At 46.6% G+C, this 23,060-nt stretch overlaps 1 protein-coding gene across 4 annotated transcripts in view; it reads right to left on the bottom strand.

Moving 5' to 3' along the window:
* Nucleotides 1–1,867: 1,867 nt before the first annotated feature.
* The window catches only part of LOC135904010 (uncharacterized), a 38,008-nt gene continuing 16,815 nt past the window's right edge, over nt 1,868–23,060 (bottom strand). For 3 of the 4 annotated variants that reach the window (XR_011514690.1, XR_011514691.1, XM_065434545.2), the window contains 2 exons: nt 3,438–3,708; nt 1,868–2,429 (listed from right to left, as the gene is read on the bottom strand). Coding sequence is in view for 2 of the 4 variants with exons in the window: in XM_065434545.2 (XP_065290617.2) it covers nt 2,245–2,429; nt 3,438–3,678 (426 nt within the window). In the remaining 2 variants the exon portion in view is untranslated. Of the gene's footprint in view, nt 2,489–3,437; nt 3,709–23,060 lie in introns of all 4 variants that reach the window. The other variant, XM_065434546.2, reaches the window with a different exon arrangement.

The raw sequence follows: 23,060 nt of genomic DNA, 5'->3' as shown, positions 1-23,060 counted from the left end.
ATGGCTTTTACGGACTTTGTGGATAACCATCAGAGTGTTGAACTTGCCTTCATTATTGTACCAATTTTATTCAAATCAGTTCTTCTGCTGTCTGTAATGAAAGCAGTTTTACATGTATTGGAATATTGAAATCGTTGTTGGCGCCGAGGTAGAGCTTATTCCTCTCAATGAACAAGGCTCTGCTCTGGGTAAGAGCAGCCGTTCAGCTGTTGTAGAAGCGTAATTCACTGCTTAGCTCGATGCTTCGCTTTAGTGGTCTCTTTAACACTCTCGACGTCCGTGGGAACAGGAGAGCTTGTGTGAAAAGCCCACTCCTAGGAGCGTCTTCACTGCACTGAGGCTGATGTAGAGCACGATACTAACCAGGGTGAACGCAGCGAGCAACGAAGCAGGACTGCGAACAAACAGATGATGATCATCATCATCATTGCATCCCCTCCGCAATTTTAAAATGTTACACACTTTAATTATGCGGACCTCACATGATGTGGAATTAACTTTATATAAATCATTCTGAATGATTAGACGAATGTCAAACAGTGTGTTTCAGAGAATATCTTCTAAAAATTATCGGTGCATCCATCCTCTGGGGATGATTGGCGACTTTTATGCAATGATGGATGTGTAATTGGTGCTGATGTGTTCTGTATGAAGAATTATGAAAAGCGCCACATGCCCATGGCCAAAGTTGGCCTCAAGGAGGTTTATTGAAGAGCGACGCACACCCACTTCCCCGTGACCCAAGTTGGTCCAACGGTCGGTTAAGAAACCGGTTCCTTCAGCACAGGAACCGGCAAATGTTGGAGCCCGACGCTCTAGCATTTGACCATGGACTACCCGGTGACCCAAGTCAGCGTGAAAGAGCATAGGCGCAGACATACATACGCACTGACATTCCGCAACATGCATTGGGCGGAGTTTCCAAAGAATGCTGATCGCTTTAATATCAGGGCAGATGCGATAGTTAAGCGGCTTCCTCGCGATTGCTGTTCTCAGAGAGACGAAAATTTTAATATGAAGCGACGTAGTTCATAAGCAGTTATAAAAGTTAGACTAGTCACCTTTTTAGTCAACGGGTCAGACAAATTATCCTAATGAAGGCTTGGAGCCTGCCATTCGAGGCGTCCATTGCGGTTGAGACAAACAAAAGTTAGACGTTCGTAATTTGTTCAACGTGATGAATTCCGAGAAATTTGACCCACTAATTGAACTGCCGAAGAACGCAGCTATCTCGAAGACGCCTATGAGTGACAAGACTTCTTCGCCTCACCAGCGGGCGAGCATGAAGCGGGCGGTCTCATAGCTTCATAAATATATTCGCTCATGCATCTGCTACGGCAGCTAGCTGAGCTCTTCGGGAAGGTGCGCGGAGGATGGTACACTTGGGGATGTTGAAGGGAATCGAGCTGGTCAAAGTGGTCGAAAGTGTTACGTTTGTCAACGTGGTCTGAATTCAGTGCCGATTTAAAAAAGTCAGTTTCTTTGGCTTTAAAGGCCCCAACAGTTGCAGTTTACAGCATCTGCATGCTTCTGTCCTGTCACACACATAACGGAAATGGCAAGACGAAGTGGTCAAGGCAATGGCGACGTAATTATATTATGGTCTTGGGTACAGCCGGCAATAAATGAGATACGACAAGCCTAGCGCGCATGCTCTCCTGCTAATTCCGGGCAATGGCGAACTGCCCGTGCTTCGGGCAGCGATGAAAGCAAACATTATTTAAGCTTACCATCGTAAATTTCGCAATGATTTTAACCGAGCCATCAAAAGTTGCAATGTGTAGCGAAGCCGCCCTTTTCGAGCGCGCGTAACAAGAGAGTTCCGCTGGTGGCAGAGCGTAGCTAGAGAGAGCCGAAAACAGCGACATACGAAACTCTCTCTCGTGGCGCGTTCGCCACGCCCAGCTTTTATTTAGGAATTCATCTAATATGACACCGTTTGTGAAAAGAGCATAACTGTTGCAGTATTTCAATCACAAGTTTAATTGTGCGTTGCCCTGATGCCGGCATCGAAAACAGCCGTGTAAACAGCGGCTGCTTTTGTGTGCACGGCCGCAGAATGGTGTCGTCGGTCGTTTCCCAGTGATGTCCCTCCACTTCTGCCGCGAAACGTTAAAAGGAAGACATCGACGCGCAGGCAGCATTCAGTGACGCGCAAATGAACACGTCACACGCCCTGTTATGGGTGCGAAGCAGCAAGACAGTGTGGCCGCCGAAGAATTACGAGAGCAGCGCGGGCCCGGCTCAGTAGTGCCCGTATCCTCCTCCGTGGCCGCCACCGTAAGACTTCCCAACGTGATGCCTGGCGCCCCACTTGAAGTTTCCGTCGTAGTCCGTCCTTACGTACGTGTGCACCGGACCTACGACGCCGTAGCCAGCCCTCCTGACTCGGCGGTGAACGGGCGAGCCAGCGACCGCCATGGTGGGCTCTGCACGGGAGAACGCAGCCAGGATTCACCGCTCGCGTGAACAACAGTTCCGGGGCGCCCTATGCGGCATGAGGAAAATGCAGGCGAAACGCCTGCTACAGCAAATCAGTTCGTCGAGGAAATCCGAAAGGTGCAAGAAGATTGAATAACGTAAAAGGTACAATCCACCTGAGAATAGCACGAAGGTGAGAAAAAAAAACATATGGGATTCTGAGAAATCTCCCTGTTGCATAAAATATAATCTGGCCTGCGGATCGAACCCCGAGTGTTTCCGGGGCGATCGTTCTAATGTCTGAGCTAACCAGCAGGCTAGAGGAAAATATGCGATCAGTTCTGCGAGAATACGCAAGGTAAAGGAAGGCGTTGGTCTCTAGTTGGATTCCCGGACAAAGATAAATTTGTCTTCAACTGCGAAGCTTTCCAAGAAGCCCATCTGTGTTTCCTCTGTAGCTTCGTGCTACACTCAGGTGAATTACAATTTTTCCCTTTCCCGACACACCTACTAGCTCGTCTCTCTCACCGTTAGGGAATGAAGGCGCTACCACATGAAACTCGATTGCGCATGACTGCTATTAACACTCAGGAACAAAAGAAAAGGTTATAAAAAAAGTGAAGCTTTCAAACAATTGCATGATCGAGAGGTATAACCTCTTTTTTATGAAAAAAAAAACGCGTGTACCGTGAATACGCATCGTCGCTTGCAGTCCAGAATTGATACAAACAGATAACGTATATTCCTATAGCATGCAGAGAATACTCAGTGTTTAGTAGTAAACAGGGTCAGTATTCTTGCTTGCTCCTTTTGTATCTTCTCCCAGTTACTCTTGTTTCAAGTATACACTATCCGTCTCTCTTACTTTCTTAATTTTCGATTTCTTCGCCCTCGCAGGTCTGCTAATTTTCGAGTACACGCAACCTTTGCTCTCTGCACGGGCACACCTTTCCTCGATCCGGATACGCGCGCGTAATATCGCGGCCGCCGAGGGTGGGCGCTGGGCCGAGGCTCACCGTGGGCGGGGGAGCGCCTCTTGCGGTAAAGCACCACCGCGGGTGCCGCGATGGTCTCCGACGCCACATACACGGGCTGCATGGCTGTTCCGTCGTAGGCCCCGTCGCCGTATCCACCTTCGTCACCAACGAATCCGTCGTCACCGCCTCCGAAGCCCCCAACGAAGTCTCCGCCTTCGCCGCCGTCAAAGCCATCGTAACTGCCACCGTCCAAGTGGCCGCCATCTTGGGCGCACACCATTACCACGGCAGCGGAGAGCAGCAGTGCGAGCTACGCGCGCGGAGGTGAAATGGGACAGATTAAGTCGCATTCCAAAAACAGACATTCTGCCCAGAAGCGTTTCACGTACGGCTCCCGGTGACTTCCTGCCAGTCACGTTAGTAACGGAAATGGCGTGAACCTTGGCACATCCGCATATCCTTTTACGCAACAATTAAAACGCAGTGAAGCCCAAATATGTGTCGAGCCGTCCTGACTACTATACTGTAGCGGCACCTTTGGCTCGATTTGAGGCCACTCTTACCACCTTTCACGGCCGGCTGGTTCCATTTATAACGCGGGCAGAGTGTCGTACTTAATAGGCGCGAAAAGGAATGGCCTCGGTAAAGGCGCATCCTTACAAAATCGCGGCCTTGAGTACGTTAGTCGGGAGCAGCGTGCCTGTTCAGGTGCTTTGATTCAGAAATAGAGCGAGCGCCCGGACGGCATTACGATCGTAATCCTTCATGGCGCTTCGCCGTCGTTATCACCTGCATTGGCAATATATACATATAGTTAGCGGTGGATGGTAAGAACGGAATGTGATCGAGCGAAAGAAACCGACCCAACTTCCTTTTTTCTTCTCCTTGGCGATGGAGCCCTTAGAGACATATTGCCCTTGCACGTTCATGCCCGTTCGCGTAAGCATGCAGTACTTGGCCAACGCACGGGGCACTGGTAACAGTGCGCCATATCGCTTCAAGCCTTTACAGCTGCAATGGTGGTGGTTGTATGCTAAGGGAGCACTGTAAGACTTGGCACGGACGGTTCAAATTGATGAGCAGCAGCGGGACCTTCGACGGCGATTTTCTACCCAACAAGGTGACATGTTGGCACACAGAAAACGGTGATAGACTTCCAGACGAATAATCTTTCGATCTAGCACGATTTAACATATTAGTTGAGTGTCCCTTTATAGAAAGGAAATTCAGGCAAGATAAATGAGGATTAATCGTTGGGGACAAAATGAGCCTGAAAAGGTGCACGATTTTCTTGGGATGTAGCTATACGGCACAAATGTCGAACGCTGCCTCGTCTAGCTGACACCTCAGTGTTCCTGCTGCTGCGATCGGTGTCGCGCGGTTTCGACTCTCGGCCATATTTGGACGATGAGGGTGAAATATGCAAGAAATGGGTTTACATTCGTCGGGGCACAAGCCCGATAGGTGTAAGTGCACAACATCAGGGTTCGGATCGCGTTCGCACTTCTGTCCCAGGACCATAGGGAATCACTAGACTGAATTTCTCCTTGTACAGTAAGTACTCGCTGTTAATCGCGTGGTGGTATACAGCGGCGGTGACACGGCGCCTGATCAACGCCATCAGGTAGTTTGCACCCGTTGCACAGCGCCGATCTGAGTTGCCCGATCTTAAACAAAAAGCTACTCGTGCAGACCGCACGAAGACAACCGATGAATGACGTCCTCAGCGTGCTTGCCCGTGTAGTCCCCAAGGGCCGTTGTAGGTACGCTGACGGCCAATGCCGAAAAGAGGGGTGCACTGACTATGAGAGCCGATTCTACAAATAACTTGCATCCATCTGATCTGCGAGACAAGAGCTCTGATATCTTCACGGGAAAATGTAATCTCTGTAGCGGATTGCACACATCGCACGAATCATGAAATCAACATTTAGATTCAGTGCACATTACAAACCACGGAGACCAGGCCTGTTTCATGCTAGTTTGACAGCAATGAGCTTCACGTGCCTTTTTCTTTTCTTTTTTTTCTCCTATCGTGGATCAACTCCTACCGTCGATTACCCCTTTCTAATTCCCTTGGTTTCTTGGCCCGTCCCCTTCAGTGGGCATGTTCCCCCCGTTTGTGAGGCGGCACTCAACGCATCCCGCCTGCTTCGCCAGTAGACGCACTCTCGCGCCGCACTCGCTCGCCTGCACACACGAGCGGCGCTTGAGTGCCGCATGACGCTCACACCCGTCGCGCGCTGTCGCTGCCCTACCCAAAAGCCCTACCGGCTCCGTCGCCGCGAAAGCTGGTTCATCTGCCATGCCACACGGCGCGGTTCAGTTCGCGAGCCACATGCTGTGCCACGAAACTCGTGGCTCTGCACTGACCTTCCCTCAGCCGACAACCGGGCCGCCTGGTGACTACACTTCGGCGGGAGGACGCAGTCATCATCAGCGCCACGCATACACTCCTTCATCCTGACGCTTATTTGTTGCCGATCTCGGAGTCCCGACCAAGCCTCGACCAAGCCACACTATGATCAGTCAGCAAACTACGTTAAAAATAAAATAACAAAGCTTCTTTTCGTTTGCCTATGCATTGTAGGTCCTTGTGGGCCAATTCTTTCCGGTATTCGAATTCTAGGCAGGAGTGGCAATGCCTTGGCCATAGAAATCACGGAGGCATGTCATATTAGAAAGAAAGGAAGTGCCTGTATTACCGATACGTCGGTTGTTACGCGTAGCAAAAAAAAAAAAACTGCTTTTAGAAAGGATGCTGTAACCTATACGCTTCTTGATATGATGCATTGGTTGGCTTGATGGGCAGAGCGCTTGCGCGATCCTGGTCTGCTGTGTGCTTAAGTAGGCGAATTCTTCAGAATAAAATTTAATTGTGAGTTATCGCTTGTCCTGTGCCTCTGTATGTTCTTCTGTCCCGTCTTAGAATTGCGCTTGCCAGTATTCTGTTGCTGAGCCGCCTTGAATTTGGGGCGCGACGAGCAGACGGTTGAAAACTCGGGTCTCGCGCGATGTACGTGGTTCGACAATGTTGAAGCGAAACCTTCACCATCTAATAATCATATGTATGGTCCCAAATCAGCCACAACAAATAAAGGTACGCCATTCAGACCACGTTTCCATTCGGTAGATTCTCTCCTATTTCAGGTCTCGTGTTTTAGCAGGTCTAAGCGCGAAGTTATTCGATCGTGCCTGTCGCCGCACTCCGAGTCGATATCTGAGCCGACACATGCAGCCCTCATAAACAACGAGAAACCTAACGGGCTGTCAGAGGCCTTGGCGTGAGCGTGTGCTGAGGTATAACGAGACAGACGTTCTCACCCTCCAGAGCGATGCCATACCAAGGCTGCTACCGGTTATAACAATCCTGAACTGCGTCTGCTCAGCGTCCCTGCCGTTTATATACGAGAAGTAAGACACGGCGTACCAAGCGAAGCGCGCCCCGTGATTCTGCCCCCCCCCCCCCCCCCCCCCCCCCCCACAGGCAGACTCGACTTCCTGCTCGGGCCGCGACATCGCGAGAGGAAAACGCCGCTCTCCAAGGTGCTCCCTCAGCGCACGCCTCCCTCTCCGGAAAAAAAAAAAAGACGCGTGAGCCCGAGTTCCGCTTCACTGCCACGATGACTCCTTCCCTCGGCAGTGACTTCGCACGCCGTGTGTGCCACGCGAAAGGACTGCCCCCATGGAAACCCCGAACGCGCAGCTGTTCTGCCCATAGAACAAAAATAACTAACGGGAACTCCGACCGCGATCGTTCAGACGCCATGGGAATGATGTGCCACGCTATTTCCAAGAAACTATACTTTTCTAAAACGCATGGAAGCAATAAGTTTCTGCGCACTTACATGTACGCTGCGGCTTGTTACATATATAACGCAATAATTTGTTGAAAATGATAAATTTGCAAATTCACGAAGCCGTTTGAAGCCGGAAGGACATGGTTTAGACATATATCCATGCATCATCTGCCATGCTGGCTGATACCGGCTGCTCTCTTAGACTCTGTAGCGTCACATTCCTGTCCATCAGGCTGCGAAGGCATCCTTTCCTGTAATGAACTCTCTCTGTGCTGATTGCTGCAAAAGCGCCTTATAATTTATACGTAATTTGGCAGCATGTCGCTGAATTTTGCGACGCCTCTTGCTATCAATATTTGCTTCTGACGTTTTTGTTAAACTTCTTGCGCAAAGTACATAATTATTATTCGAATTGTATACACGCACTCCATGTAAGGAATTTGTTTGATTGTAGAAAACACAGTCTTTTCAATTAAGATAATCTCTAAGTACAATGCGACATATATGAATAAAGTGATTATTTCAGCAATCTGTTAGTAGCGGCGTGGGTGCTACGTATATACTTGTTTAGCTACCTAACACCGGCTAAGCTTTTCGTTTGTAAGCCAACTACTGCTCAGGCCCTGTGAAACCTTTTGATGGACTTCTTGGTTCGTCATGATGAAGTAAAGCTGCAGAACAACACAACAAAGGCGAGAATAGAGAGATGGGGCAATCCGTCTTTGTCAACGTCACGCTGCAGCTTCACTTCAGCACAATGTTGAGATAATGTTTGTTCAATTAGAATTCTCAGGTCAGCGCCAATCATGATCTTTTCCTACCCGAAATGGGCTAAATAATCTGGAACGTCGTCTAAACATTTCCCCACGAAGTTATGTTGTGCGAGGATAGGGAGAAACGAGGGGCTGAACATTTTGTTAGTCACAATTATAAGAGTCAATGAAGCCAAAGCAAGCCCACATGGGAAGGTTGAAAACAAGATGTATTAAAAGAATGCAGTCTCGTAAGGTTAGCCACGCGATTCCAGTCACGCAGCAAAGCCGCTGCTGATTATACTGCAAAATGCACTGTTGTCTGGATGTGAGTTATGAGGGAAATTTAGAAATCGCCAATTCAAACGCTGTTGGCGGGTGATAGGTCCAAGCAAAGGTCGAGTTTCTGAGGACATGCACTGCCGTCAATGCTTGGGTGGGCAACTTATTAACCTCTCAATCGTACCTCCCCACCTTGGCCAATGGTATGCGGAATTTCAGCGGTTTCGCAACGCGCTTTGTGAAATAACACCTCCAGGCTGGAGCTGAGCTTGCCGTGGAATATCGATTGAACTGAAGTACTCCGAAAGATTGGATGGTTTCAATATCTGAATTAATAAATGCGGTTTCAAGCTTCCAAGTATAAAGTCGCTAATATTTGTTAATTGTGCACTACTCTCAGAAGCCCGACGTCGCTGACAATGTTAAATTTTGATGCGTTCTATTGTTACCGCCATTTCATGTTTCTTTTTTTTTCCTTTCTTGGCTCTGTTTATTTATTTCGTTTATTAATTTTCTCACTCCGTCTCATTTTTTTTTCTTATTTTTTTAAAGTGCATTACATGTGTTCAAAGAGGTAAGGACGCACACAGAAACGCTTCAATGGAGGCAGGAATGGCAGCAAGGCCAGCCGCAGCACCTCAAACTTTCTGCTAGACGGCTGCTTCAACGAGGCACGTGTGTGAAGTGCCGTATGTCCTGCGCAATGTGCCGGAAGTGAAACCGAGGCTCCCGATGTTTGCTAACCGCAAGCCTACGCTAGGCTGCCGTGCCAATTGTAGTGCAACGCTCGCGTGATGTTATGCATTCGGCTCCCACTGGCGGCAAGTTGTCTTCTCGTCCACTTTCATTTCACCGCGAGCTTATCCGATTCACACACTTCAATTCCTCTCCTCTCTACGTGTCCCTTCTTCGTGCGTGTTCCTTTTTTTCTTTTGCGCTGTCATGTCTCTACTTAACTAAAACAAATAATGTCCCCTATGCGTTCTTTGGCTTCATTATTTGTAAGCGTCATATGGTATGCCTTGTATATATCATTCCACTTATCGCATTCATCTAGAGCAAGTTGTGCCGCCAGGCAAACCGGTCCAGTTTTGTCTCTCCCTCTCTATCGTTACTCCAGCCTGGCGTGCACCCGGTTAGGTCATTAGGGTTAAAGGTACCGATTCGGACAGGGAAGGCCAGAACCGCACAGTGAACAAGATTCACAACTCTAGTAGCACTTGCTGGTGGGCTCGTTGGCAAATGTCGAAGAATGAATGAATGAATGAATGAATGAATGAATGAATGAATGAATGAATTAGGTTTTATTATTATTAGACAATATACAATACAAAAAATATTATACAGGTGTACGTCCCGAGGTCAAAGACTGTAATGGGACTTCTTGTACAACGTGTAAGTAAAAATATAAACAATAGTTGCAACAATTAATGTAAAAAACTTAAAAATAGCAAACATAGTACTGGTTTAGGACAGTACTAATACAAGTAATATCAAGTGCAAGCATGCAAGTACATGGAACAGAAGCTAGTACTAGAAGAAAATAATAATTATTATTGCAATCGACCAACTACAACAAATTATAGCAACAGAGGTAGAACTAACTATAACGCCGTTATAAACGTAAATGGATAATGAGGCATAATCTAATGAACATTTATTCGTGTAGCCTAAGTGTTAACAGAGTGTACACTTGGAGGGGAAAAAATGAAGACGTAAGTGGTTGCGGATGATGAAGTATGGTCTTCCAGTTTTCGTTTCAATTCAAAGGATTTAGGTGAGCTAATAGAAGGAAATAGTGTGCTCCAGAAGAAAACAGACGAAAAATTGACACTCTGCTTGCCATAATTGGTGCGTACCTTGGGAAAAATGAAAATATTCTTTAATGCAAATCGTGTAAGATTACTATTCGTTAGACAAGATCGAAGTATCAGACTGGTGTGGTGAGAGTTATCTAGTTGTCCGTATAAAAACGTACCAAGATTAAACTTAATAAGTAGATCTACACTAAGAATGCTATAGTTACTCAGTAATGGTTTGGCATTGCAATGGTTAGGACTAAGACAGATTATTCTAGCAGCCTGGTTTTGCAAGACTTGTAATGATTTAAGTGGGTAGCATACGTATATTGCCTTAGCATGCATTGCAATAGTTAATATGTGAATGGATAAATGAGTAGTATAAGTAATAGTGTTTTATGGCTAAATACATACCGAGCTTTTAAAAGTGCCTTTCTGTTAGTTGTCCTGTGTCTAATGTTGGCTATGTGTTCAATGTAGGATCAATCAATCAACCATGTCATTTATTTCCGTACCAAAGACATTTGGTGGGTATACAGACAAAAAGCCATCCATCAGGCTCGACGAGGTCTGCACCCCCGAGTACTGGCAGACAAGGCGCGCGACAAACAGAGCACGCCAACACAAACAAGCCGAACCGTGCCCAGAAGCCAGGAGTAGTGTTGTACGGTCTTAAATCAGCTGCTGTTGCCATAAATACTAGTAAAAAAGCGTAATAAGAAATCATTGCGTCAAAAGAAATAATAATAAAATAATAGAAATACGCTTGAACACACGACAAGTTCACATGATTACATGAATACTGCATGAGATTACACATTGTGTTGCGAAAGCAAAAACACTGAAAAATAGGACATCACAGCAAAGCAAATTAGACAATTAGGTGCGGCATTGTGTTTTGTTTGGAACTCTGGATTACTAAGCAGCGCAGGTATATGGTATTTTAACATCTGAGCGGCGTCCTTGCACGTGTTCTAGGCACCTTCCAAAGTTCACACATTCTCAATGTACGGACATGCTCAAGCCGGCATAGTCCGGACAATTCAGTAAGAAATGAATTATTTTTCAATTCAAATCTATAGCGTTTATTTAACATTATAGGGTAAAGCTCATTCACTGGTAATAGATTTAGAGCTTTAAATATTGGTTCCGTGTGTGCGTCGTATGCAGCATTAGTGATGTTGCAAAGGGAATTTTTTTTAAGTTTATGTAGTTTCTGAGTGGTAGTTTCTGTTGTGCCCCAGACTAAATAGCAGTACGATAATTTCGACAAAAACAAGGATTTGTAAATTAACAATATTATATTCTGAGGCAGGATACAGCAATATTTGCACAAGACCCCTACAGTTTTTGAAAGTTTATTTAATGTTTCATTTACTTGGAACTGTCCACGTCATGTGTTCTTCAAAAACGACGCCAAGACTTTTAGCTTCGCGCGATATTGGTATATCTGAAGACCCAAACTTTAGACTGCTGGTTATATTGAGTGCTTTATGTTGAGGGCGAAATAAAACTGCTTTCGTCTTTGCAGCATTTAAGTTTGATGAGTCAGCGACACTCCAAGCGTGAAGTTTATTTAATACCACGTTGCCTTTTTCTATGAAGCTAGAAGGATTACACCCTGTTGTGAAAATACCTGTATCGTCTGACACCCTGTTGTGAAAATACCTGTATCGTCTGCGTATATAATAAATTTTCTGTTAGTGTACGTTTACTATAGCGTTCACATATATGTTGAAGAGTAATGGGCCTAAGATACTGCCCTGAGGGACACGAGCATGACAGGCACGTACCCGGGGGGGCCCGCCCCCTCCCCCTAAATCAATACGCATACCCCCCTCCCCCTCCCTCCCACACCCCCACACACACTCCTCGTCCACGCCACCGCTTCTCAAACGCCTTCCTAAAGCGCCGCCAAATCAATGTTCACACTTGACAGCTATTCGACGGTAAACATTTTGCTGCCTTTTTCACTCCTTTTGGATGGGGTAGTTATCGGGATCTACTGGCACGTGAAGGCCAGTTTCCTCATTGATTCCGTGCCCGCGCGATTAACTCGAGATGCATTCAGTTGTCACCGTCTAATCAACGGTCACACGCATAGCTGTTGGTTCGTTAGTTCAACCTTCTTTGTTAAAACTGATCTAGGGACCAGGAAAGGAATTCGGTTACTGGTCAGCTGGTCTGTACGCACGTGGAACGAGCTGCGGCCGGATAAAACACCAATTGCGTTTAACATCTCCTTTTGCTTCATTATTTCTTCGAGCTAGTGACGGCTCGCCGAAACGCTGACAGATCCTCAAAACCACATATCCGTGATATGGGTTAGATAAGGTGGAAAATAAAATAATGCGAGGCAGCGTCCATCATCAAGCTCTGCAATAACGCTTACACTCATGAGCAATACGACTTTCACCCAATAACTCGTCTGGTTTTTCCCTAATTGTACGCCTCTTTTCGTGCAAAATTGCCAACTGGAAACGAGAGTCGCAAGGAGTTGAGAAATTAAGCGATCTGCTGAGAGAGAGAGAACAGCCAAACAGGAAGGAAAAGTGAAAATTAACAAATTTACCCATTGTCTATGAAAATAATTATGGATCAACATTTTTTTTATTTAACTAGGAAGTAGAAAAATGCCGCCGGAAGTGCATGACGCTTATACAGTTATCATTCGAGCCGCCTGACGTAGCCTCTTCTCTGCTGTGCTTATATATATAAGTGTCTTTCTAACCTTCAGCGGTGGGCGCAGTACGTTTAGAATCCCAGCGTCCTGTGCCCTACGCGGTTGTATGGGGCTGGCGGCCACGCATCGTTACGCAACTTCCCAAATAAATATACGAGTCAGTTGTGGCACTTGCTGGAGTAGTCAACGAGGAATCCAAAGGAACTGCGATTATTCCGCAAATGTACATTTTTCTCTATAATTATTCCAGAGCGAATTCAACAAAAACACAACTGTAGTCAGCTACAGCTTAAAATGACACTAAAGGTTAATATTAAGTCAATGTGGTCTGCTCAAACAGCATCCCAGAAACCTCGAAACGCTTGTTTCATGCGAAGAAGAGACTTATTTTAAGAGAAAATGCGTTCTGAAACGTCCGCCTACCTCTAGCGCAGTTCAAATCGCCCGCCCTCCGATCGAGGTGTGGTGACGTCATGGTCTCATAGTGACGTTGCACCGTCGGTGAGTAAGACGGCGGCCACAGACGGCGCTACGGACTTTCTGCGCAAAACGCAAACGCGCGGCCAGAAACAGAGCCAAGACAGAGCCGACAGCAGGGCGAAAGCGGTACTATGGTGGCTAGCGAAAGGGAAAGCGCGCGACGATAAGCTGATGCTTCATTTTATGACGCCAACTTCGACGCTCGTGGCAATGGACGACCTTGACAACGACACAATGGCTCGCGATGCCGGGCTCGACTTCAGCGATTTAAGCACTGATGAACGAGACCTGCTGCTGAGGGCTCGCCCTGCCGACGTCGCTGCGTACTACTGCGACGGCAACTGTATGTCATGGCTGCAAATATTCTCACATTTGTAGCTTTTCCTTTGTGAAAACCAAATGCCGCACTCACCGCCCTGTCTTCGACTGGCAGTTGCTCTTGCGCTTCGGAGAATGCAGGCAAGACCAATGAAACAGCGCTACGGGAAAGCATTGCTTTGAAAGGCACTCCACACGACTTCAGTAAGTCGGCGTTGAACTCGTAATCCTCTGGACGAAAGTGCAGCGAGCACACTGTGCGATTTTTCGGATCTTTGCCAACGCGCTGTGGCAGAGGTATGACACTTAACCACTTCAAACGGGGAGGTTCACTCGTTGGCACACAGTGATAAGTAACGTCCGATTCGTCGCTGCCCTTGGCCAAGTTCCGTGGACCGTTCGCGCATCCCACGACAACACATGGACGTGGCATTCTCGCTGCTTGCTCCAAATGCAAGTTTCGCGAGCCAGCAGAACCAGCGCAGCACAACGCGATAACGAAACAACTGAAACTCCAAAGCGCACACGGCGCAGAGTCGAGTGCGCAGAGGCGACTGGAAACGAAACCTCTCGACCACCCATACTACGCAAGGGTAACGCCAAAATGTAATTTTTTCATTGAATCGAATTGAAGTAGACAAGTACCATTTTTACCCTCTTATAATCTAATGAAATTATCTGTTTACTACGAGTAGTTGAGTACTAGTGACATAAATTATGATGAGGAGTGCCTTCTTCATTGGGCTAGTACCGGAATGTCGCTGGGGGGGTCTCAATTCGTGTCATGCATTTACCTCAATTTCTCGGTTACTAAAGCCCTGTTCGCGATTTTATTGACGCCTTAGACGTTCTGGAGCATTGCTTTATCACTTTAACTTGACTTCATAGTAACCTTTAGTGTCCCTTTAAGTCCGCCAGCCACTGTTCCTCCGTGAGGCTGCAAATAATTCGTACTTCAAACTTTTTCTGTTACCCAATTAAGGCGGTAACCACAAAAATAAAATTAACGCGTAATTTTATACCTTTTCCCTCGCCTATAATAGGGGAATGGCGAAATCCTAATTCTTTATTGAACTAAAATAACATACTTGCTTCTCTGCAACTATTTATTGTCAAGTTTTACTTCAGTTGGCGGCGAAGTTTCATGAGTAAACCGGCTTCAACAGTGAAATGAACTGCACCGCAGACTTTTGAACAGTAAGATGCTCAGACTCCATACACTTTCTCCATGTCTGTTACACACCTCATTGCTTCCACCGATGAAAAGACTCTTCAAGAACAGCAGACGCTCTGGAGGTATCAAGTACGACGCCATTTTGAAAATGGCGATTTTGTTTGCTTCTGTGATTGGCTGCCGGAGTAAAACAACTCCCCGCGGTCCGTGTGCCTTGGTTGCCAACTGCTGCTTTGTTTGTGTTGTATTCTACTAAAGTAATGTGTATGTTACGCTTTCGGTTCTTGTTCTTGGCACTGTTCTTCCTGCGCTTCATTCCTGCGCGAGTCCAGTTGACATTGGTTCCTTGTTTGCCAAGTAAAGGAGAGGGGTATTGCATCGGTGTAGCTGTAAAACACAACTTATTTCATTTCTCTTTTGTGGGTTTACACTTGTTTATGGCGAATGGTGGGTGTTATTCACATTTCTACTAGTAAAGGTACCCCCCCCCTCATTTGCATAGGAAAGTGACCTTGGGTTGCACCCCCCCTTCCCCCTTAAAAAAAATCCTGGGTACGTGCCTGCAGCATGAATTGGTTTTACTTCACACTGAAAACTGTTAACAGTGGTTTGCTGCCGACGATGATGAAAGGATGATGCGAGAAGTGTTAGGAAAGTACCTCTAAAGCCATAATATTCCAGTTTCTCAATTAAGGACTGGTGATTAATTGAGTCAAATGCTTTAGCGTAATCAACGAATATGCCTAGTGTGCATAGTCGGTTTTCAAAGGACTGCAAGATGTGTTCTTTTTCACTGAGAAAGGCCGTTTCGGTTGAGTAACCTTTCCTAAAACCGTACTGACATGGCGTGATGATGCTGTGATTTATTGAAATGCTGGACATGCGTTCATATATCAACCTTTCAATGCATTTTGAAAACACGGGAATAATTCAAATTGCCCTGTAATTAGATAATCAAGTTCTACACCCAAATAATTACAGGAAGTACTAAGGGCGATAAGATTACTACCAAGGTAGAGCAAAAGAATGAATCCGGATGAGCGCTAGTGGGACGGGAACAAAACGAATTTAGTTTTAGACTGCTTTATATTGTCGCGTGCAACGAAGACAGGAGCAGACGACCCGTGTAACGAAACAGCTTGCTTTAAGATGATGATGATGATGATGATGATGATGATGATGATCCTCTGTCATGGCTCACACCCACTAAGGGGGATAGGCCATGAATTGGGTCGCAGGAGGTAGCTAAAGGAAATTCTTATTTGAAGACGATAAACGCAAAGCAAATGAGGTACAAAACAAGTTGATGATGCAATAACTAGACTAGTATGCGAGCGAGCAGTCAGACTAACTTAAAGATTAATGTTAAAAGAGGTTACAGTCAAGGAAGAAATTAATGTTAGTAAAGAATTTGGGAAAACCAATTTAGGTGAACTGAATACAGATTTGATATCTAGAATAAAGATACAATAATTCGCAGGACAATCGTTTTGTTTCAGTTAAATAATCAAATACCGCGGAACAAACGTTTCTGTGACTATAGCCTAGTGTCGAAGCCTCAAACGATAATAATCCTGGTATACTTAACCCTAATCCAATTTTGCGGAGTGGAGCCTCAAGTAATATCTTTCTCTGGTGTGAATATACTCTACATGATAAACAGTAGTGGCCTATTGATTCAATTTCCTTACATTTGTGGCATAGATGGGACATCGTCATACCAGCTCTATGTAAATAAAAATTCAATTGCGGGATGCGACAGCCTAGTCTGGTGTACGTAACTTCCAATTACCGACAAGTAGACCACTGTTTATTCTAGCAAACACCGAGATGCTGAAAGTCTGGAGATGGTATCAGCGATAATTTACTTACATCATTTTGCAAACAAGCTTTCTGTATCTCGATGCAGTGATGTAAGCTGTATCCGGTAAAACAGGAATCAAATGTCCATTTAAAGACGCTCTGGCTAATACATCTGCTATTTCATTTAATTATAAACCGAAATAGCCAGGAACCCATAGCAAATAAATTTTTTGTAAAGTTGCAGGGACTACATTTTGAAACATACCTAAGATAGCTGTATTTGTTGCCGTGGAAAGCGACACACATACCGGTCCATAAAGAATCTGAAACTACGACAGCTGATGATTGATTAGCGAGAAAATTAAGCAACGCTACAACAATAGCCAGTAATTCTGCCATGAAAGTAGGCGTGTAATCTGGAAGGCGATAGAAAAATACCAACAAAGAGATGGAGAGAAAATGCCTACGCCAGCCTTCTCTTCAGGCAGTGAAGCATCAGTGGCTATCATATTGCTTGTTTCCAGGTGAGAAAGGTAATCTAGTAATTGGTCATCTATATTGGCATGGCATTAGTTTAGAATTTGAGGGGGAAGTATCCTCAAATTCTGCCTGGAGACTTATCTTGGATTGACCTGTTCGTTGACCTTATTTTGTTGTAGCGCAAGCTGAACAAAGACAACAGACAGGCACATCTGACACACACAGCGCTAACGTTTCAACAACAGATTTATTTCCCGTTCTCGTCGCTATATATACACCCGCGCAACGTCATACAGCAAGTGTAAAATTTCGGTAAAAAATGAATAAAAGATATATATAAATAAACTACGAACCACACGTAAGCAGTTTTTTGACTCACATATTCACAGACATGTACACCTTCAGCGCAAACAAAGATAATTGAGCTGTTTTGAGGTTAATGAAATGGAAGGTTTACTGACGCATGTGTCGCCAAATGTTCGTATGTGTCTAGCTTCTATTATCAAGCGCGTCATCTCACACCTGCGCTTCTGCTCACAATGGATGTTTCTTTAAATCTAGGTTTGTATTTGCATCTCTCGCAATGGATGGCAAGAAAACTGTGGGCGGCCCAGTTGTTTACTTTGTTATTGTGTTCTCGTAACCTGTCATTTATGCATCTGCCTGTTTTACCAATGTAGGATCGTCCACACCCGAGATGAATACGGTATGCCACACCCGCGATGCAATCAATGAATTTGTTTTCATGTTATTTTTCGCACGCGGTACGTGCGATTCTTTCAGACCTTGTGTTTCTACACAAGCTGACCAATTTATTAGGCGCTGAAAATACAACGTTGATGCCGCTCCTTCCAGCAATCTTCCTTAATCTATGGGAGAACCCGTGTATTTATGGGATGACAGCAACCTTTCTTTTGTTCATGTCATCTGCAGATTACACAGCACTTCAAAGTGACCTCGATCACGTAACCACTTGGTGCACATCATGGAAAACGTCACTTGACATCGACAAATGCAAGTTAATAACACTCAGCCGGAAAAAAAGTAACTCTTATTACAGTTACTTACTCAACCATTCTTTAGTGCCTCATGCGTAGATACCTTGTTAATTTTACGAAGACGAAGTGTCTGCGAGCCAGAATGCTATTTCTCTAGCTCAGCTGTCTTTTCCTTATTTCTGCGTACATCTTTGGAGTGCACGCATGGATCGTGGCGCGGATGCAAGTTGACGTACCTGTGCCTTTGCCGGGAATGGCGACTTCAGCGGCGGTTGCGTCTAGGAAGCGGACCGGCCTCCAGAGCGACACCGACGGCGATGACACCAGCGTCTACTCGCTCAGCAGCGAGGACTTCTCCGATGAAGCCTTCGAGCTTGTGCGGAGCCGCAACGCGAAACGAAGACACACCACCAGGGCATCCCTGTCTTCGAGCACGCCAATGGTAGGACCAACTCAGAATACCGCAGTCAGTAGGGTTCTATTTGTACCAGAACTCGCTACCGACAACCTGATGCGACTCAACAGAAAGTCTGTATCGGTGCAACTTGAAGCGGTGGCGCCAAATCAGATAGCAGACGTTAGTCAACAAACGAAAAAATGTATTGGCTATCGACGTCACACATGAGACTGCGCTGAGAAATTTGACTAAAGTTACAAAACTAGGTGGCGCTAAGCTCCGCTCGTACATCCACCAGAACAGTGATTCAACTACTGGTGTCATCTACGACGTGGACGTCTCGACCTTCAGCGCCGACTTGCCGATTTTAGTGAAGCCTGCCGTTGATGGCGTCGCCCTAAGACATGTGTATCACCTCGGCACATCCCGCTGTGTGAAAATTATATTCAAGTGCGAGACTCTACCTTCGCACGTCAAGGTCGGCCACTTTAGACACCCTGTGCAACCATTCATCCCAAGGCCACTGCAATGCCACAATTGTATGAGACTGGGACACGTGAGCGCCGTGTGCGAGAACACGACAGTTTGCTCACGCTGCAGCGAGCCCCACGCTGTGGACTCTTGTGCAGCCACGGTTCTGAAATGCACCAATTGCCTTGGGTCCCATGATGCTTCCTCGAAGGACTGCCCCAAAATGAAGAAGGAAAAGGCGATCTTGAAGCAGATGGCGAGAGACCATTCGTCTCGTCGGGAAGCTGTTGCAGCCGATAGAAAGCGACGCTCCCGACGCCGCCGGACTTCAAAGAACGCTGATGCCTCTGTGAAAAGTACGCCCCATCCGACAACACCTCGTCCTCTGCCCCCTACGCCTGGGGCAATTCAATCTAAATCTGAAAAGGCCATGGCAGAGAACAATACAACTTGGTCCTCACTACTAAAGCAACAGCCAAAGCCAGAACAACAGCGGAAGTCACAACCGAAGCCACAGCTGATGCCGCAGCTGATGCCGCAGCCGATGCCACAGCCAGAGGAGATGCCACAGCCGGAGGCGACGCCGCAGCTGATGCAACAGCCAGAGCCGGAGCCACGTCAAGTGATACAGTTGCGCACGCCTGTAGAGCGAACAGCGCATGTTCCTGACAAATTGCCCGAAGAATACTGGCAAGTGGTTAGGATGCTCCGGTCTCTGATGAATACTACCTTTCGAATGCTCTTAAATAACCTCCACACTCCGTCAGCGCGGAGTGCAATGCAAGTGCTGGATGTTCTCAATTCAGCACTTGCAACTCTTGAGTAAGCATCATGGCTCACCCGCATCATTATATTCGCACTGAAGTCAGAACGGCTGGCGTTTAGCTTAAAAATACACTGCCACGCACTGCAACGTACTGCTGACGCCCACCGGATCCTTGGTCTTCAGTGGTGACTTCAACGTGCATCACCAGCTATGAGCCACCAAGATTGACGGCAGCCTAACGTATCGACGGAGCACTTGCTTTGACTTGACTAATTTCCAGGCACTTTGCTGCGTGCACAGACAGTGTTCCCTCTATCCCGCTTTCCTCTTTCTGTTCCCCCTTTCCCTTCCCCCAGTGTAGGGTAGCAAACAGGACGCTCGTCTGGTTGACCTCCCTGACTTTCCTCTCTTTGCTATCTCTCTTGTTCATTTTACGAGTAAACTCTGCTCGTCCACTCTCATACAGAAAGTAATAGATAAAGTGTCACGCACATTAGGCTATCTAAAACGTAATCTCCATGTAACCCCAGCCACAAAACGTAAGATCGCCTACCAAACATTCGTTCGTCCGCAGCTCGAATACGCATCACCCGTCTGGTCCCCCCCCATCGGTTTTATCTAATAAATTCCTTTGAGATGGTTCAAAATCGTGCAGCACGTTTCATTTCCAGAAACTACGACCGTCACTCGAGCGTATCAAACATTAAATCATCGCTGTCTCCTCCTACATTGCAACAACGGAGAATAATCGCACTAATCTGCCTATTTCACAAGATAGTCTCTAATTCGGCCCAAAAATACCTTCTTTCAAAAAGTCCTTCTTGCAGAGGTTCTCTTTTTCATATTTTTTAGCTTTTGACTTGAGGGAAATTTTGAGGGGAGGAGATCTGGTGCACTTCAGACTCTTCAGTTCCATTTCTACATCCTGGAACTCTTCATACTCGTCCGTTAGTGGTTTTGGTTCCGTCTGCTCTACATGAGTAGAAGGTCCTGCACAAAGAGAATCAGCTAACGGATTGGGTGACTATGTTTGCTTTTGACCTAGATTTAAAATATCAGTAACTTGGGATGTATGACCCCGATTAGAGGCAGCACTAATAAACTGTGCCAGCTAACAAAACAGCATTTGTGCGAAGGACTCAAAAATAGTTGTCGCAAGACGTTCCATAGCCTTTTCCGTAGCTTTCTCTACTGTGTTTGCTATGGCCTCGGATACAGAAACATCTAAGCCAGCAGTTTGACGAGCTGTACCACCTGCATAGCACTGGGCTCTTCCTTGAACTTCAGTCACTGCTTTCCGACGTGAGCATCGCCTGCGTTCCACGACTTCGAGTATCCTTAATTATCGTTCTTTTGCAGAACAATTCGAATAGCCTGCAGCTGTGACCTTCATAACACAGACGACAGTTCTGTTTCTGAAATTTACAGTCTGTGCTATCATGATTTTCTCCGCAAAGTGGCCATTGAGCAACTGACCTGCAGCCTCTGATGCTGCGCCCGTAACGCCAACATTTCAAGCACTGCAGTGTTCGTGGAGAAAGTGGCTCTACTCTATATGATGCCTTTATTTCAGGAGGACGGACTGTTTCCGCGAATGTAACAACCACCACTTCCGTAGGTGACTCCTTGTTCTCAATAATTCGGCTACGTCGGTATACAGAAACAGCACTCGCAACTGAAAGCAGTCTAATACTGCTGACGGCTCCAGGATCACGTCTACCCCGCGAACTAAGCCTTTCTAGCAAACAAGGTGTGCTGGAATAAACGGGCTCAGCTGATTCGTTGCAAACTCGGAACAGTTGAGGAGGTCTCGAGCGCACTCCTGGTCAGTTGAACAGCACAGCTATACCACCGCTACCAAATTTACGGACCTCGGTAATTTTTTTAAATCAGGAAGTGGCCTTCCGAAGCTCCACCTGAATAGTTTTCAGGTTCCTCATCTGAATGGATCCCCCATTAGTAGGCACTAGGACCACAGAGACACTATTGGCACCACTGCGTAAAAACGTCTATCGGCCACTCTCGGGCACGGATGGAAGCTAGCCAAGAGGAATGTCCGTGACCAGGAGAAGAAAGAGACATGAGGTTAGTCTGACTGCATGCCTTGAACTCTAGACACATTAAATGGACAGGTGAAAAAAAGAACGATATACAGGTCAAAGGAACAACGAAAATGCGAAACGAATAGTATAATATCGGAGCCCGACAATTAACCCTACCGCCAAGGGGCCAGGCGACCGTTCCAGTGGAGACAGGGAGACCGGGGCGGTGATGCCGGCAAGAGTCGAGCCTAGAGATGACTTCGTCTTCTAATTTCCGCTAAGCCGATGAACGAGATGAAGTCTACTAAAGCTCCAATCGTTGTCTTTGTCGACATAGAAGAGATGCGGCATTAGCCTCCGTCTAAAAAGAAGCATCATCCCGATGCTAGAGGAGGTTCCTGGTATGAAGTTCCTCGCACAATCCCTCGCTGGCGTACGGTTTCATGCGTACTACGTGCACAACTGCAGGCCGGTGTTGGCGGCGCCTCGTGCAATAGGGATTATCTGGGACTACCTCGTAGGCAACGTCACTTAGGCGTCGTAGTACTCGATACGGTCCGAAGTATCTCGCCTGAATAGCTTCTCGCATATGTCTTCTCGCATACGTCTACGGATAGGCGTCCAAACCCACAATCTGTCACCGGTTTCGTAAGTCACTGGTCTAAGGCGAGCATTGTAGCTGCCTGCGTCGTAGTCCTGCTGTTGACAGATACGTACGCGTGCGAGCTGTCTAGCTTCTTCTGCGCGTTGTGTGAACGCATCTGCATCCGTGTCAGCGCCATCGCATTCGTGTGGGAGCATTGCGTCCAACATTGTCCGTACTTCTCGTCCGTGAACAAGGCTGAACGGATTCATCCGTGTCGTTTTTCGCTTAGCAGTGTTGCACGCAGCAGTTATATAAGGCAAGATCTCGTCCCACTTTTTGTGTTCGACACCCACATACCTGGATAGCATGTCTTCAAGACATTTGTTTAGGCACTCTGTAAGTCCGTTGGTTTGGGGATGGTAGGCTGTTGTCTTGCGGTAGGTCGTTCCACTGAGCATCAGGACGTTATCTAAAAGCGCTGCCGTGAATTACGTTCTTCTGTCTGCGATTACGATGGTTGGTGCACCATGTCTCGACACAACATTCTCTATGAAAAATCGCGCCACCTCTGCTGCTGTGCTTCGCAGGAGAGCCTTTGTTTCGACGTAGCGAGTCAGAGGTAATCAGTCGCGACAATAACCCAGCGGTTGTCTGCACTAGACGCAGGAAGTGGGCCCAAAAGGTCCACTCCGATCTGGTGAAATGGTGTGCGTGGGACCTGAACGGGTTTTAGCAGGCCGGCTGGTTTTGTTGGGGGCGACTTGCACCTCTGGCAATCGAGGCAAGTCCGTACATGATGTCTTACGGATTTGGCGAGTCTTGGCCAGTAGT

The sequence above is a fragment of the Dermacentor albipictus genome, chromosome 5, assembly GCF_038994185.2.
Source record: "Dermacentor albipictus isolate Rhodes 1998 colony chromosome 5, USDA_Dalb.pri_finalv2, whole genome shotgun sequence".
Lineage (NCBI taxonomy): Eukaryota > Metazoa > Arthropoda > Arachnida > Ixodida > Ixodidae > Dermacentor > Dermacentor albipictus.
The sequence above is the reverse complement of the archived record's forward strand: the minus strand, read 5'-3'. Positions and strand labels throughout refer to the sequence as shown.